The sequence below is a fragment of the Danio rerio genome, chromosome 3 (genome assembly GCF_049306965.1).
Source record: "Danio rerio strain Tuebingen ecotype United States chromosome 3, GRCz12tu, whole genome shotgun sequence".
NCBI classification, from domain to species: domain Eukaryota; kingdom Metazoa; phylum Chordata; class Actinopteri; order Cypriniformes; family Danionidae; genus Danio; species Danio rerio.
Genome location: NC_133178.1, coordinates 24,135,894 through 24,151,126, shown reverse-complemented (window position 1 = coordinate 24,151,126; position 15,233 = coordinate 24,135,894). Strand labels below are relative to the sequence as shown.

At 39.6% G+C, this 15,233-nt stretch overlaps 1 protein-coding gene across 50 annotated transcripts in view; it reads left to right on the top strand.

The window, feature by feature from the left end:
- bptf (bromodomain PHD finger transcription factor) overlaps window positions 1-15,233 on the top strand; it is a 41,998-nt gene that overhangs the window by 13,954 nt on the left and 12,811 nt on the right. For 8 of the 50 annotated variants that reach the window (XM_073944464.1, XM_073944466.1, XM_073944458.1 and 5 more), the window contains exons 10-24: window positions 1,590-1,719; window positions 1,824-1,959; window positions 2,071-2,358; window positions 2,496-4,317; window positions 5,767-5,891; window positions 5,979-6,107; window positions 6,202-6,352; window positions 6,511-6,550; window positions 6,863-7,103; window positions 7,384-7,554; window positions 8,574-8,710; window positions 8,799-8,913; window positions 9,140-9,315; window positions 10,327-10,624; window positions 13,343-14,001. In XM_073944464.1, coding sequence (XP_073800565.1) covers window positions 1,590-1,719; window positions 1,824-1,959; window positions 2,071-2,358; window positions 2,496-4,317; window positions 5,767-5,891; window positions 5,979-6,107; window positions 6,202-6,352; window positions 6,511-6,550; window positions 6,863-7,103; window positions 7,384-7,554; window positions 8,574-8,710; window positions 8,799-8,913; window positions 9,140-9,315; window positions 10,327-10,624; window positions 13,343-14,001 — 4,618 coding nt within the window. Of the gene's footprint in view, window positions 1-1,589; window positions 1,720-1,823; window positions 1,960-2,070; window positions 2,359-2,495; window positions 4,318-5,766; window positions 5,892-5,978; window positions 6,108-6,201; window positions 6,353-6,510; window positions 6,632-6,862; window positions 7,104-7,383; window positions 7,555-8,573; window positions 8,711-8,798; window positions 8,914-9,139; window positions 9,316-10,326; window positions 10,625-13,342; window positions 14,002-15,233 lie in introns of all 50 variants that reach the window. The other 42 variants (XM_068218965.1, XM_073944457.1, XM_009299418.4 and 39 more) reach the window with 7 other exon arrangements.

Sequence of the window (15,233 nt, the reverse complement as noted above, 5' to 3'; positions counted from 1 at the left end):
AAGTTAGATTGATACATTCACATATCAGCAGTTTAAAGTATATGATTAAATTTGTTTTCAAATAGACATTATCTGAGCCATTATGTGGTTCGGTAAACCTTCGCAAACTGCTTCGCAAACTTGTACGCTTGCAACTACACCTCATGAGCTGTAGTTAGAAGCATAGTTCCTTGCTGTGTTCTATTCCCAGTTATCCGCACTATGCCCTATTAATTTAGAACGTTCCAACATTTAAACTTCGAATGATTAAAGAAAAAACCTTAAAATCATTGCTCCTTATGTGTTATTTAGTTTCAAAGTATTTTTACAGTTCAGTTTTAGCGATCATCATATTGGCATTTGCGTTCCCTTCTTAATGCACTTTGAAGACATTTATGCCATTTTGAACACTGCCGTGGCTCAGGTGACCTGTTATTTAAAAGCCGAATTTGCGTTAAGTCTCCAAAGCTTGTGAAAACAATATTTAACATATGTTAATGCTTTTAATTTGTAGTAGGTTATTTATTAAGAAATGTATCTGTACTGTATATGACATGGGCCTGTTAGTTACAACATTCTGCAATGGATTTAATGTGTCAAATTGTAAAAGTAGACTTGTGTATTTATGTATATATAATACTTGATAGTAATAATAATCTTTTATGTTAAAATGCAGTATGATTTTTTGCTTTTCTTAATAAATTGCGTACTGTAAATTACATCCATTAGCCTAACGATTTAAATGATTTATATATAAGATTGTAATACGTGTTACTAAGTGGTTTTATGTTTATAGAATAGAATAGAATATGTAATATTCTCAATAATATTTATAAAGGAAATATAGGCCCTATATGTGCCATTTACATATATTTCATATAGTATGGAAAGCGAGTGCATGTTTTACCAAAACTAATATTGGATTTTTTAAAATCTGTGTGTGTGTAAAAAAAAAAAAAAAAAAATTGCTATAGATGTGTTTTTTTTTTCTCTAAAGAAATTTTTACTCCATCCCGTTTTGTCATTGTGGACGTTTTATGTTATAACTAATGTTGTTCAAACGATCTGCGACAAAGCCGCTACGGTTTTGGAAAACACTCATCACTGCATCTTTCTTTTCCCAAACGATGCATCGTACTATGATAGTTCAGTCATGAGTTGTGTTGTTGTTTGGGAAACGCACCCCAAAATAGGCTAAAGTATTGTGCTGAGATTGGTGGATATGCGTTGCAAATTTGAGGACTTATCATATTTAGAAGCTTTCGTTAATAGTCTGTGGAATTTAGGGTTTGTTTGAAATTGTGCAGAGAAAAAAAATGAGATAAAATCTTACATCATTCAGTCAGGAAGGGGGTTTGTTAAAAAGAAAAGGGTCAATAAAAGAGGTATGCTGGCTTTTTTTAATTAAACATAATTAATTGTCATGTTCAATTTATTGTCAAGGTAATTAAACAATGGATAATTCCTTGTACAATGCTACTCCTAAACACAAAATCATCCATGTGTGTACTTCAGCAAATTCTGTGCTGGAGGCATTCCAAAAATGTACAGTGAGTCACCTGTATGTCCCAGTTTTGATGATTTTTTTTTTTTGTATTTTTCTCCCGCAGGCTTCATCGTATGACCTCTGTGGAGCGGGAAGAGAAAGAGAAGGTGAAAAAGAGAGAGAAAAAGCTAGAGGATGAAGAAACTATGCAGCAGGCCACATGGGTGAAGTACACTTTCCCCATCAAACACCAGGTACGTTAGAGCACTTGCAAGCTATGTGTTTCTGTTAAAAAAATACCATCTGCATCAGTATTTGAGCTGCAGGCAATCAGTAACTGAACAGATGTGTTCTGTAGGTGTGGAAGCAGAAAGGTGAGGAGTACAGAGTAACTGGGTATGGAGGCTGGAGCTGGGTTAGTAAGACGCACGTCCATCGATTTTTCACAAAACTTCCAGGAAACACAAACGTCAATTACCGCAAGGCACTTGAGGGTATGTGGTTTACTTGCATAGAATACCATAAAAGAATTATCAAACTGTCTTGGAAACAGAAAAACCTTATTTTGGAAGTACTTTTTACATTAAACTTTTTTATTTTTATAGCAGCTAAAACTGGAATGGACAATCAGGCAGCTCTCCCAGGGGCACCAAAAACTGTGGTTAAAAAAGACGAAATGTCATCTCAAAATGTGCCTGATAAGGATAATGCCCAGGTCCTATCACTGGATTCTTCTGAGGAAAAGCTATCAGTGGAAAAAGATCATGTGTTAAAAGTTGAAGAACAAGATGAAGAAAAAATGAATGAAACAACTGAAGAGAAATGTAATGAGAAAAACGAATCTGTGGAAGAAATGGACACCAGCAGTCCTAACTCTGCAAATGAGGGAAAAGGTAATTCTACAGTTTTTCCTGTAAAAATACAGCATATTAAGAATTATATAGCATGTATTCTCTGATATTGGAATGCATTAAAATAGTTGCCATGTGGAACAGCTGCTAAATGTGCCTCTCTCTTTCAATGTCTACAGTTGAAATCACCAACGCCTCAACCGATGACTCTACTATGAAAGAAGAGCCTTTGGATAGTGAGGTGGTGAAAGATAACACTCTGAATCAACCCCAACAATGCTTTTGGCATGATGTTGTAAACGTTAGTGAAGGCTTTTTACAACGCACAGCATACAAGAAATTAAAGCCATCAAAACTTGATGGCCTTTTGGAGAGGCGAGTCAAACAGTTCACAATAGAAGAGAAGCAGAGGATTGATAAACTCAAACAGGCACCTACTTCTAAACCCTTGACTGAAACGGCAGTGGAAAACAAAGAGACAACCTTAGCTGCTCAGGACCATAAGGTCAAGATTGAAGGAACTATCTCTGAAACTCCTAAGGCTAGACAGACTGAGGGGGTAGCGTGTCTTGCGATACAAGAAAAAGACAATGTAGTCAAGCGGCTTGTTTTTAACCAAGAGGATGAACAGGCAAAGACAAACACTTCAGGACAGAAGAACACTCTGGATGTCAGATTAAATGATTCTGTTGAATTGGCCCCAAAAGAAAATCAGCAGAAGTTGGCAGAAACCGATCCCAAGACCGCCAGTAGGGTCGCAATGTCTGAGCTTAATGGAAACTCTCAAAGTCTGGATCAAAGTCTCAGCTTAAACGCTAAACCTGATAAAAATATTACAGAAGCTACTTGTCCACCTGAAGACTCTGCGGGAAAGGACAACATTGAAAACAGTGAGAATGATCTAGATGTGAAGAAAACTGTGCCTGTGCAAGTAAACGGGAAGGATGTTACTGTTGACCCAGAATGTAAGAATTTGACTGATAACGGTGACACAAAGGAGTTAACCAATACCATTGTAGAGGATATCAAAGCAATATCACCAAAGGAACCAGTAAAGTCACTAATGAATGGTGACGCCACTCAAGAGTGTCTTAAAGAATGGACTAATAGCACGATTCCTCAGGTGAATTTGGATGAGGAGAAAGCAGTTACTAAGCTTGACCCTGATTATCCACCACCTCAGAAAGTGGCCAAGTTGGAAAACAACATCGAAAAACCTATAGATTCCTCTGTTAGCCTCTCTGTACCTGAACCTTCTCCTGTAGCTTCTGAGCCAAATGAAAGATCCGAGGTGCCTAGTCATAGCTCTAAGGTGGAGCCGATGCAAGTGGTGGAGGCAAAGCCTTCTGTTCCTTCACCTGTCCCTTCAGCAGAGGAGTCCAGCTTAAGCAGTGACCTCACTGAAAACAGCAGCAGCATTGGCGAGACTACTGTCGTTACTCAAGTCACCACAACTACAACCACAGTATCCACAGAGTCCCGCATGGTGTTGACCTCTCGTGATAGTCTTGCTTCCAAGAACGGCCTCAATACCGCTGTGCTAACAGATTCTAAGGTGGAGTCTAGCAGCTCTGTTTCAACACTCTCCTCTACAACTACCACTACTGTTACCAAGGTTTTGAGCTCATCCCAGGAAGCCACTCTAACAACAGAGTGCAAGACTATGGTCATGAAAACACTGACAGATACCACATCAAGTCCTAGTGGGTCCACTGTAAAATCTATGACTGTAAGTCATGAATATTCCACCAGGGACAGAGTACGACTATTAAAGTTTTCTCGCACCAAGAAAACGAGGTCGGGAACAGCCTTGCCCTCCTACCGCAAATTTGTGACCAAGAGTAGCAAAAAGAGTATCTTTGTGCTTCCCAATGATGAGCTAAAGAAGCTTGCAAGGCGTGGTGGCATCCGTGAAGTTCCCATCTTTAACTATAATGCCAAGCCAGCCCTAGATATCTGGCCTTACCCATCCCCTCGACCAACATTTGGGATCACATGGAGGTCTGTATCTTGTTCATCTGTATTGGATGTTTTTATTTAGAAATGTTAGTTGCTAAAGCAAATGTATAAGGGTAGGGCAGGGTTGTCTGTTGCGGCTTTTTGAAGGTCACTTTCCAGGAGAATTTTGCTCTAGATCTAAAGCCTTTTTTCTACTCGACCCGTCTGCTAGTTTGCTTGAGTGTGCGAGGTGAATGTGACATCATCGCTGAGTTGGCGGAGGTTCACTTTGGGCGAATTTTTGAGATTCAAAACAAATGCATGATGTAAAGTCACTGAGATTTCTTTTGAAGCTTTGATGAAAAAACAAGGCATATTTTTTGTGCACAGGTTGTCCAAGGCTTTTTAAGTAAATATTTTTCTTTGTATTGTATAAAAGGTTTTTCATTAAGTACGAGGTTAGCTTGGATACATAAAATGTAGCCTAAGTTACCCATTTGCCCAACTGTAAAAATGTCACATGTGTCCTTTACAATTATCCACAACTTATTTGTTTTATTAATAGTTAAATTCATTCATTTAGCAATTCAACTCGCTGACTTCTTTACTACTGTTTCTTTGTGACAGTTACTTTGAGTCACCCCCTGTTGTTACAAATAATATTACAGTGGAAAGATCGCCAAGAATAATAGCCTTCACAGTTCTCAGCTGTGCACGCAGTCAGTGAAGGCTTGCACTGCGAAGCCTGGTGAAACTATAAAGTTCTTAAACTATATGTTCTTAAGCGAACACACATTAGCTAGTTAAGATCTTTGATTTCACTAAAAAGTTTCGAGCACGCGTGTTGGAGCTAAACTCTGCAAGAAACTGACACTCTAAAGCCAAGATTGCCTATTACTCTGTTAGGGGTTTGAAGCTCATAAATCTACATATATTTACTATTGTACAGACTTTACAATTTTTGGCTTGTCAATGTGGAGTGTGCAAGTTTGTCTATAGACAGTTATGCTTGAAATTTTGCCCAACTTGTAGATTTGCCCAGAGTTCAGTAACCTTAGGACCAGAAAGCCATTGGCATTGGAGTCCTACTCCTATAGGGCCTTTGTCCTGACAAATTTAGCTTCAGCAAGTTTTGCTAAAAGTTTTTAAGTCATTCTGAAGATCTTGATTACTTGGTTTTTGTGTGCTTATTTAGGATAACATATGTTTACAGCATCTCTGTAGCTCTTTCCTTTATTACATGGTCCCAAGTGTTTCTAATATACAAGAGTGCACATATCTGTTAGAGGTGTTTTTTCCCATACTAGATTTAATGCATTTGGCTGTGATTAAAATCTCTGCTTGTATATATGAAAGACTTGTGTATGGATTAACTGGTTCTCTAAAAGAAAATTGCTAAATGTGCTGGCAATAAGAAAATGAATCACCATAGATGCTGGCATTTAGAGAATTGATAAACACTTGATCCTTTTTAATCTCTGATGCTCATGAGTTGGAGGTTTTTTGATATAGGTACCGACTCCAGACAGTTCGGTCATTGGCTGGAGTGAGCTTAATGCTACGACTACTTTGGGCCTGCCTCAGATGGGACGACATGTCTGTAAAACCCTCACCCACAGGAGGAACAACACGAACAGGTTGGCACTTAACAGCTTTAAAGTCAATTTGCCATCAAAGACCTTGAAAGTCAACATTCAACCTCTTTTGTATGTGCGATTTAACAGAGACATCTGACACCGACATCACCACAACTGAGATCATTAAGCGGAGAGATGTAGGTCCTTATGGCATTCGTTCAGAGTATTGCATCAGGAAGATCATTTGTCCCCTTGGTGTGCCTGAGACTCCCAAAGGTAACAATGACTCAAAGAGTGCTTATACAAGGCAACTGCTTTGGTTTCAGTTGTGGATTTTTTGATCTCGTCTGTCTGTCATTTCTTTGAGTAGAGACTCCCACACCTCAAAGGAAAGGCCTTCGTTCAAGTGCTTTAAGACCAAAGAAGCCAGAACCAGCTAAGCAAACAGGGCCAGTTGTAATAGAAACCTGGGTGGCCGAGGAAGACCTTGAACTCTGGGAGATTCGAGCCTTTACCGAAAGGTGGGAATTCTCCTTTTTTTTCTATTGTGTGTTTTTTCCTATGGACGCTTATTCACTTTGCAATTGGTATTTTTCCCAATGGTCCATGTGTCCTTCATTGTCATTTGTTCAGTCGTACACTTTTAAGTTTAAGATTTCTGAACTTTCTGATTTCATAGGGTTGAGAGGGAAAAGGCACAAGCGGCTGACCCAACTAAGGTTAGTGTGCAGAAGAAAGCAGAGGAGGTCAAGGCCCAATTGGAAGCTCAGCTAAAGCAGCAGAGATTGGCAGCCCAGCAGGTGGGAATGTAGACATGTGCCCACCTGGGGCGCCCCTTTTTGTTTACCAGGGGCACTATTAACAGAAATGAGTGTTCTTCCTAATGGGCTTCTTGATTGCTTATTACTTGTAATGATCACTTGGTGGTGTGTGTGTTCCCTTGAAGTAACCTTGTTTGTCTAATATCTGATTGCCTTGGATCTTTGTTTTATTTTGTTAAATTGAAGAGCCTACCATTTGTTTTGTTTCAGAAACGGTTGGAACAGCAGAAACCTAGTACCACCAGCAACACAACCACCTTGACCAGCACCCCTACAACCCCTGGGACCACTACTCAGAAAGTGGTGGTGGGCTCTATAAGCGGTCAGGTAACTTCGACGCCAAAAGTGGTAATGACCACCAAGCTGGGTTCTCCGGTGACATTCCAGCAAAACAAGAACTTCCAGCAGTCCTTTGCTTCCTGGGTCAAGCAGGGTCAACAGGGCAATTCAGGTCAGTCTAAATGGTGTTCTGAGCAGGCATGGTTTAAAACATTGCTTGATGTTTTTAACTTTAGGTGCTTTCGTTGTTGCTGTTGTTGTGTGCTTTTTTTTGCACGTTGGTGTATTTGGTTGAAAATTAGCTGGATTTCCAGTTGTTATTTTGGTTGGCTTATCTGTGGTGGTGCTTGAGAGATTGTTTTGTTGTCCGTGGCGTTCTTGGATGCAACCGCTGCTGTGTTTCCTGAATGGGATGTATGTGTTAGAGTAGTGATCAGACCTGTGTCTTGCAGTCTCTACCAGTTCGGTCGTGACTGTGGCGGCGAGTAGCGCCACCACGTCTGGGCAAACGTTCCACATCGCTGCTGCTCCGGGGTCAATGGCCGGCAGTGTCATCGCTGCTAAACTACCTGTTCCAGCCAACAGCAAGATAGTCACAGTGAACGTGCCAACCACGCAAGGAGGTACGGCAGGCCTCCAACATCATTGGCATGCGATTTTGTTTAAAGGGCTCCTATTTTACCTCTTTTAAAAGATGCAAGATAAGTCTTTGGGTGTCTCCAGAAGGTGTTTGTAAAGTTTCATCTCAAAATTCTCATCAGATCATTTTTTTTATACCCTTCTGATTATACCTAATTTAGTCTCAGATGACAGCGTAGTTGTTTTTGTAGCCTGTCTTTAATGCAAATTAACCGGTTCTCCCCACCCACCATTCCCACATGGGTGCTGGATAATGAAAGTAGACTCAGTGAAAGTTTATGATTCTGTTTTGCTGTTGTTGTTGTTGTGAACATCCCATATACTTTGGTACAAGATTTATATATGTTTTATGGCTATACTGTTTTATATTTAAGTCTAATAATTGTCATTGTTATTTATCTGTTTGACTAATTTTCCATCTGTCAGTCTCTGTGATGAATTTGCTACTGTTCAAAAGTCTGTAGTCAAATTACAGCTCTGTAGTAAATGTTGCTACATCTGAAAACATGTAAATACCACATTTAATAACTTAATTGAACTTTACTCTAAACTCTCTTTTCAATTTTGTTAAAACGTTCTGTGAGATAATGTGGCTTCTTACAAATAATTAGACACAAAACATCTCATTTACAATGCATTGCTTTGTTATCAGGGACATTTTTAGTAAGAAATTTTAAGAACTCAATAGGGATTTCCTGGGTTTCTTTTTCAGCGTATTTGGAGTTTTTACACGAGTATTCTGGCTTGGATGTAGATTTGCTACTAATCACAGAGCCATGCTTCCCTAAAAGGATTTGCCTAGCTATTGGAGCATTTGCTAAACCATGACTTGGATTTCATTTAGTTTTACCTGAATTTAAAATTATAATGTTTTTATATTATGACTGTTATCACTTTATTCATGAGCTAGTAAATGCAGCCTTTGGTATTAAAGAGACTTCTTTAAAAACAAACAAACTTGAATGTCCATCTATCTATGTAATTTGTTACTCTGTTTTGACAGGTTTGGTGCAGGTACAGCAAAAGGTGGTGGGCATCATTCCATCAAGCACAGCAGGCAACGCACAGTCCTTTCCTCCATTCCAGCCACGCACAGCCACCATCAACATCAGACCCAACACAACCACCTCCACGCAGCAGGTTTGAGCTTGCACTAGAATAATCCACTCTGGTTAACCCTGCTTTGTGTGTTCCAGTTGTAATAATTAATGTAATGGTTTATGCTCAGGTCCTGACAACTGGAACCACCCTACGGCCAGGGATGACTGTAATACGTTCCCCCTTGCAGCAGGCCACCACTCTGGGGAAGACTATCATTCGCACACCCCTGATGGTTCAGCAAGGTATTTAATTAATCCTAAATAGGATTAATTATTAGTTTTTTACTTATTATTTATTAGGATAGGAGAAAACATGACATGATAGGACCTCGTTCGAAATAGTGGTCATTATACAGAAATATTTTGTATACAAATATCCACACGGAATATCCACAATGTGTTTTAGGCAACGCTTTTGAATGCATCACAGTTTTCTGACTCTGTAATTGTCAATGATTATACCACACAGGCCAAACACAGCAGCAGGTGCAGACAAGTTCAGGCACTCAGGTGGTGGGCACTCCTCCTCGCCTCCCCACACCAAACCAACCCCAGACCCCACAGACGCCCGCTTCTCCACGACCACAGCAGGGTCAGGTCAAACTCACTCTGGCCCAGCTCACACAGCTCACCCAGGGGGCTCAGGTATGTACAGTTGTTAAGCTTATTGTGGCAAATTCATCTGTGCACTTCATAGAGCTCTGCAGTGGTGGCATATTTTAAAAGGTCTACCTGGATATTAACATCACCCTGGTTTCCTTGACAAAACTCATATCTCAATGGCTTTTAGATTATTGAATAAATAAGCTTTCTTGGCATATAAAAATGCAAAAGTGTATTGGACGTTTTGTCCATCATGATAGTCTTTATAGATGAACACAACTTAGCTGTTAATAGCTGACAGCGAATAGTTCTGATATCACATTTTGTGCTTATTAAAAAAAAAAAAAGTTTAGTTTGTTTTAGTTGGCTTGGAAAAACTTACCAGAAAGTTTGAAGATGTTTTTAAAAACTTACATATAACATGTATATAAATTTTTATATTTAACATGTATAATATTTTTATTGTCCGGTCAAATAGACAAGTAGACAAAACAAAGACTAAAGGTTTAAAATTTTAGAAGCCAGAACCCATAACCAACTCACAATTTGATATGATTTATGATATTTCATGCTACTTTGTTTAGGATTTTGATAATATGTTATATGTTAACAGCGTTTGCTATATTGTTTTAGCACATTGCAAATGTGTTTTGGCATATTAGGATGCTTGCCTTTTTTTAGCTATGTTTAGCTATGTCTTTGTTGTTGGCTTATGTTTAGAATTATTATTAATGGCATTGGCATATTTAAGCCAAGTTAGCCAACATACTTTTGGAAGCAAGATGCTAGCAATGAGTTAAATCCAATAACCATGGTACAATGTTTTAACTTCTTAATGATGTTGTTGCCATGTTTACACATGTAGCTACATAGATTTTTCAGGAATTTAACCAAATATAAATATAAATGATAACTTTGGGAAAATGAAACTGTTAAAATGCTAACTTGTTTTTTAGTTTTTAGCTTAAAAATATTCTTAGCATTCTATTCCAACTGTTTTTCAGTAGATGTAAAAAACTTTTTATTAATTAACTCATGCTTTCCATTCTTCAGGGTGGGAACCAGGGTTTGACTGTAGTGATCCAGGGACAGGGTCAGACCACAGGCCAGCTGCAGGTCATTCCTCAGGGCGTGACGGTCATTCCGGGACCTGGTCAACAGCTTATGCAGGCAGCTATGCCCAATGGCCAAGTCCAGCGTTTCCTGTTCACACCCATGGCCCCTGCACCCACACCTGCCCCTGCACCAGTGTCTGCTCCTGCTGCCCCCTCCAACACAACCCCATCCAGCGTCCCACCCGCAGCTGCTCCCACTGCGGTCACCAGCACAACTCCAGCGCCCATTCAAACAGGTGGGACAGTAGTTTTTCAGAAAAGAACTCAAGTATTTTAGTTTTGACACTTACTGTATGCCTGTAGCTGAGCACAGCTTTTTAAAGTGAAAATAGGCCAGTAGTTTTGCTAATTAGTAGTCTTTTGATATAAGGCTTTACAGAGTTTAATTCTGAGTTAATTCTGAGTAATTTCCAGATCTAGAAATGTTTGGAAAAATTAAAAGAATTGAAAAAAAAAAAAAAAAATATATATATATATATATATATATATATATATATATATATATATATATATATATATATATATATATATATATATATATATATATATTAAGGGTGTCACGATCCTCCAAATTCTCGATTCGATTACATTTTCGATTCTGAAGGCACAATTCGATTCGATTTTCGATTATGAATAATTAATTAATTAATGACCAATTAATTATTTGTAGACTACCGTTGAAACTACCTGACCTGCATGATCTTTGTTTTACCCATAAACAAATCATACAGTAAATGAATAAAGGCAAGATACACACATAATTACCACCTGTCAATCAATTTTTCTGCGGGACTCGTGAAGAGGCAGTGATCTGTGTCATTATAATGGCGTCGGTAAAAAAGAGGCACAACCAACAGGAACCAGCCAACAGTATCTGAGGTGTTCGCTAAAATGACTAAGTAAGTACAAGTGAGTGAAAGATTGAAGCAGTCCTCTGACTGCCTGGACCTGCTGTCTGGAGCGCAAGGCTGTGTATGCGTCTGTGTCTGTGTGGTCACGTGATGTGCATTTTCAGAGGTAGAGAGGATGGAGGGCTGCTCAGAAATGCTACACGCCACTGTGGATGTCAAATCGTTGTCGTTCTAAAATGCCATTTAAAAACAAAGACAAAGTGTAAACAGGGCCTGAGCGTGTACTTTTCGCGAGCGGATTTGCAACAGGGGAGGACGGAGGATCGCGATGCCAGTGTTGTCTATCGGACGAACCGTACGTAATACGTACATAGCAGAGCTTGCAGAACTGTGTTTTTTTGTTGACAACACGAACGTTGTCAACATAACTCACTGGAAATCCAAAATGCTTACACACCGGCGACTTCATTGAAAGAGAAGAGGGTTTAAGCTTTGTCGACGGGTCTCCTGCTTCTGCAGTTTAACAAGCACTTCAACAAGCCTGTTTTTTCCCAGCTTGGCAAGCCAAGCTGACGTGACATGGGGGCGTGGCAGCATCGACGATTCTATTTTTTAATTCGATAATCGAAATTGAGCATAAATTTCGATTGATTTCGATTAAAAATCAAAATCGTGACACCCCTAATATATATATATATATATATATATATATATATATATATATATATATATATATATATATATATATAGTAGCTTAAATAAAACAGCACACACAAACAGCAGAATAGGTTTGCACAAGCTCTGCAATTTAGTCAAGTGGTCCTATGACACACACACATACAGTTCAAACCAGAAGTTTACATGCACTGTATAAAAAGGCACATAACAATTTTTTTTTTTTAAAGTCAGATGTTGATGTGACTAAACTTTTTCTCTTTTAGGTAAGTTAGGATTATCACATTTGTTTCTGTTCTGCTTAATAGCAGAATAATGAGAGAGATATTTTTTGAGAAATTGTGATAACTTTTCTTGAAAACCAAGTTTACATACAATAAGATTAATATGCCCCTGAAAAAAGCTCAGATGATGTTGTCAAGGTTTTGGAAGTTTCTGATTGGCTAATTGACAACATTTGAGCTAATTGGAGGCACAACTGTAGAATAATATTTAAGGAAAACCTCAATCACACTGCTTCCTTGTGTGACAAAATGGGAAAAACAACAAGTCAGAATCAACAAAAAAAGCCACAAGATTACAATTTGCTAAATTACACTGGGGAAAAGAATATTTTTTGGAGACATGTCCTGTGGTTTGTTAGAACTAAGATTGAACTGTTTGGCCATAATGACCAGTGTTACATTTAGAGGAAAAGGGGGAAAGCTTACGAGCCTAGGAACACCATCCCAACTGTGAAGTATGGAGGCGGCAGCATCATGTTGTTTTGCTGCAGAAGGGACTGGTCCACTTAACGTACTGCCAAATTAGTTAAAATGTGCTTTAATGACAACAAAGTGAATGTTTTGGAGTGGCCATCACAAAGCCCTGAGCTCAATACTTTGGAAAATTTGTGGGCAGAGTTGAAAAAGCTTGTGCACGCAAGACAGACTAAAAATCTGACTCAGTTATACCAATTCTGTCAGGAGGAATGAGCCAAAATTCCTTCAAACTATTGTGAGAAGCTTGTGGAGAGATACCCAAAACATTTGACCAAAGTTATACAGTTTAAAAGCAAAGCTAACAAATACCAAGAAAATGTATGTAAACTTTTGACTGTCTTAAAATTAATAAAAAATTCTCTTACAAAATTCTTTCATTATTCTGGAATTTAGCAAATGTAAATCCTAACAGACCTATAATAGTAAACGTTAAGTATAATTTAACATCAGACCTTTTTTTTTCAAAATTGTTATGTTCCTTTTTTTAGAGTGTATGTAAACTTCTAGTTTCAACTGTACATGCATACAGATGTATATTAAAGTATACAGATGTTATTTGCTGCTAACCAGCTACCAGAGAGAATATATTTTTGTTGCTTGAAAATGTCTGCATATTTTTGCTGTTCAGAGTGTTTATGCTCTACACATGTTCTCTCTCCCTCTCCAGCTGCTCGTCTCGCTCCACAGCCTCAACCTCCACCCTCACTTCCTCCCCCACCATCTGTGCCTCCATCCCAGCCAGTCCAGCACACACCTGCCCCAATCCAAACTGCAGTCATTCCCCAACCGACTCCACCTATACAGCCCCACCCACCTGTGCAGCTCCGGCCTCAACCACAGCTCCCTCCTCAAAACCCAGTCGTGCCCCCTACACCCGTCTCGACCCCTCAGATAGCGCAGGTCACAGCCACTGCTCCTCCACAGCAGATCACCACCCTCCCCGTCACGCAGACCACCGTCACCAAAGTCCAACCCCAGATCCAGCTCCCCCCACAGCTTCTCAGCGTCCCCGGCCTCCAGCAGCAGGTCCTGTCCCACATCCAGAGTCAGGTTGCAGCCCAGATTCAAGCTCAGGTCGGGACCACCGCCGGAATGCCCCAACAGATCAAACTGCAGTTGCCCATTCAGATCCAGCAGCAGGGCGGAGGGCAGGTTCAAGCTCACCAGATACAGAACTTGGTGACCATCCAGACGGCCAGCGTCCAGGAGCAGCTTCAGCGCATCCAGCAGCTCTGCGAACAACAGCAACAGAAAAAGAAACAGCAGGAGGCTAAGAGAGAACAGGCCCAGCAGCACGTCAGTCAGAGCGACCTGATACAGAAACAGGTCAGAACACATGTACACTTTCAAAGTTAATTTATATAATTATTCAAAGTCCATGTGAAATCAAAATCGACAGTTTATTTTGCTAGCGCACTTTATTATTTTTTAGTTGAACAATTTAATATGTGCAAGTTAATTCACTAAGATTTTCTATTTTGGTAAGTCTCATTCGCTTAAAAGTTATTTGCTTCCACGTTTGAAGGGGTATTTATTCTCTGTTGACGTCAGTTTGACAAATTTAGCTACCATATTCTTAACCATGACCCTCTAACTGTTAGTTTGCTATGAGGGAATGATCTGCGAACAGAATTCTCTGTCCCCTACTCAATATTTTGTTTCTGTTGAAAGTACAACACACCAAAACGAAAGTCTTAGCAACTTACTGTTCGTGCAGACTTTAAAGATGTCTTGTCATTGTAATGGAGGCCAGCTAGCAAAGTGCTATGCAGGTAAACCTCACTCCTCTGACCTCAATAGGTGCTCTAGCAACAGACACTAGAGGCCATGGTCTTTAGCCTTTTTGTTAGAGCAACCCAAAAGGTCTGGTGCAGTAGGGCTGTTGAGTTACATGTGGGGGCTCGTCCGGGATAGGAGTGAGGTTTAGGGGGTGAGTGTAACAGGGGCCAGCTAGCGAAGTGCTACGCAGGTAAACCTCACTCCTCTAACCTCAAAAGATGCTCTAGCAACAGCTGGTTCAATCTCAGCTCAGACCGGGTTGGGTGCGGTAGGACCGAGTTGCATGTGGGGGCTCCTCCAACATGGGAGTGAGGTTCAGGGAGGTGAGGGTAACGGAGGCCAGCTAGGAAAGTGCTATGCAGGTAAACCTCTCTTCTCTGACCTCAAAAGGTGCTCTAGCAACAGACACTAGGGGCCATGGTCTTTGGTCTTTTTGTTTGAGCAACCGACTCCCATACAAAGAAATGTCGGTTCAATCCCAGCACAGACTGGGTTGGGTGCAGTTTGACCAGTGCGTTACATAATATTTAATATTTCATACAACATTTTTGATCTCCATGAAGAAATTTATTTTGGGAAGTAAAACAAGCAAAAAGTAAAATTTGTATTAAACTGTTATTTTTTATGAAGTTTTTACTAAACTGTAAAATGTGATGGTTTAATTAAAATGTCAGGTTTTAGAAATAATATGCTTTTATTTTTACCAAATTATCCTTTTGACTGCCATATAATTTGTTCAGTGATACATTTTTCCAAACCCCACCTTTGTGTGACGCTAA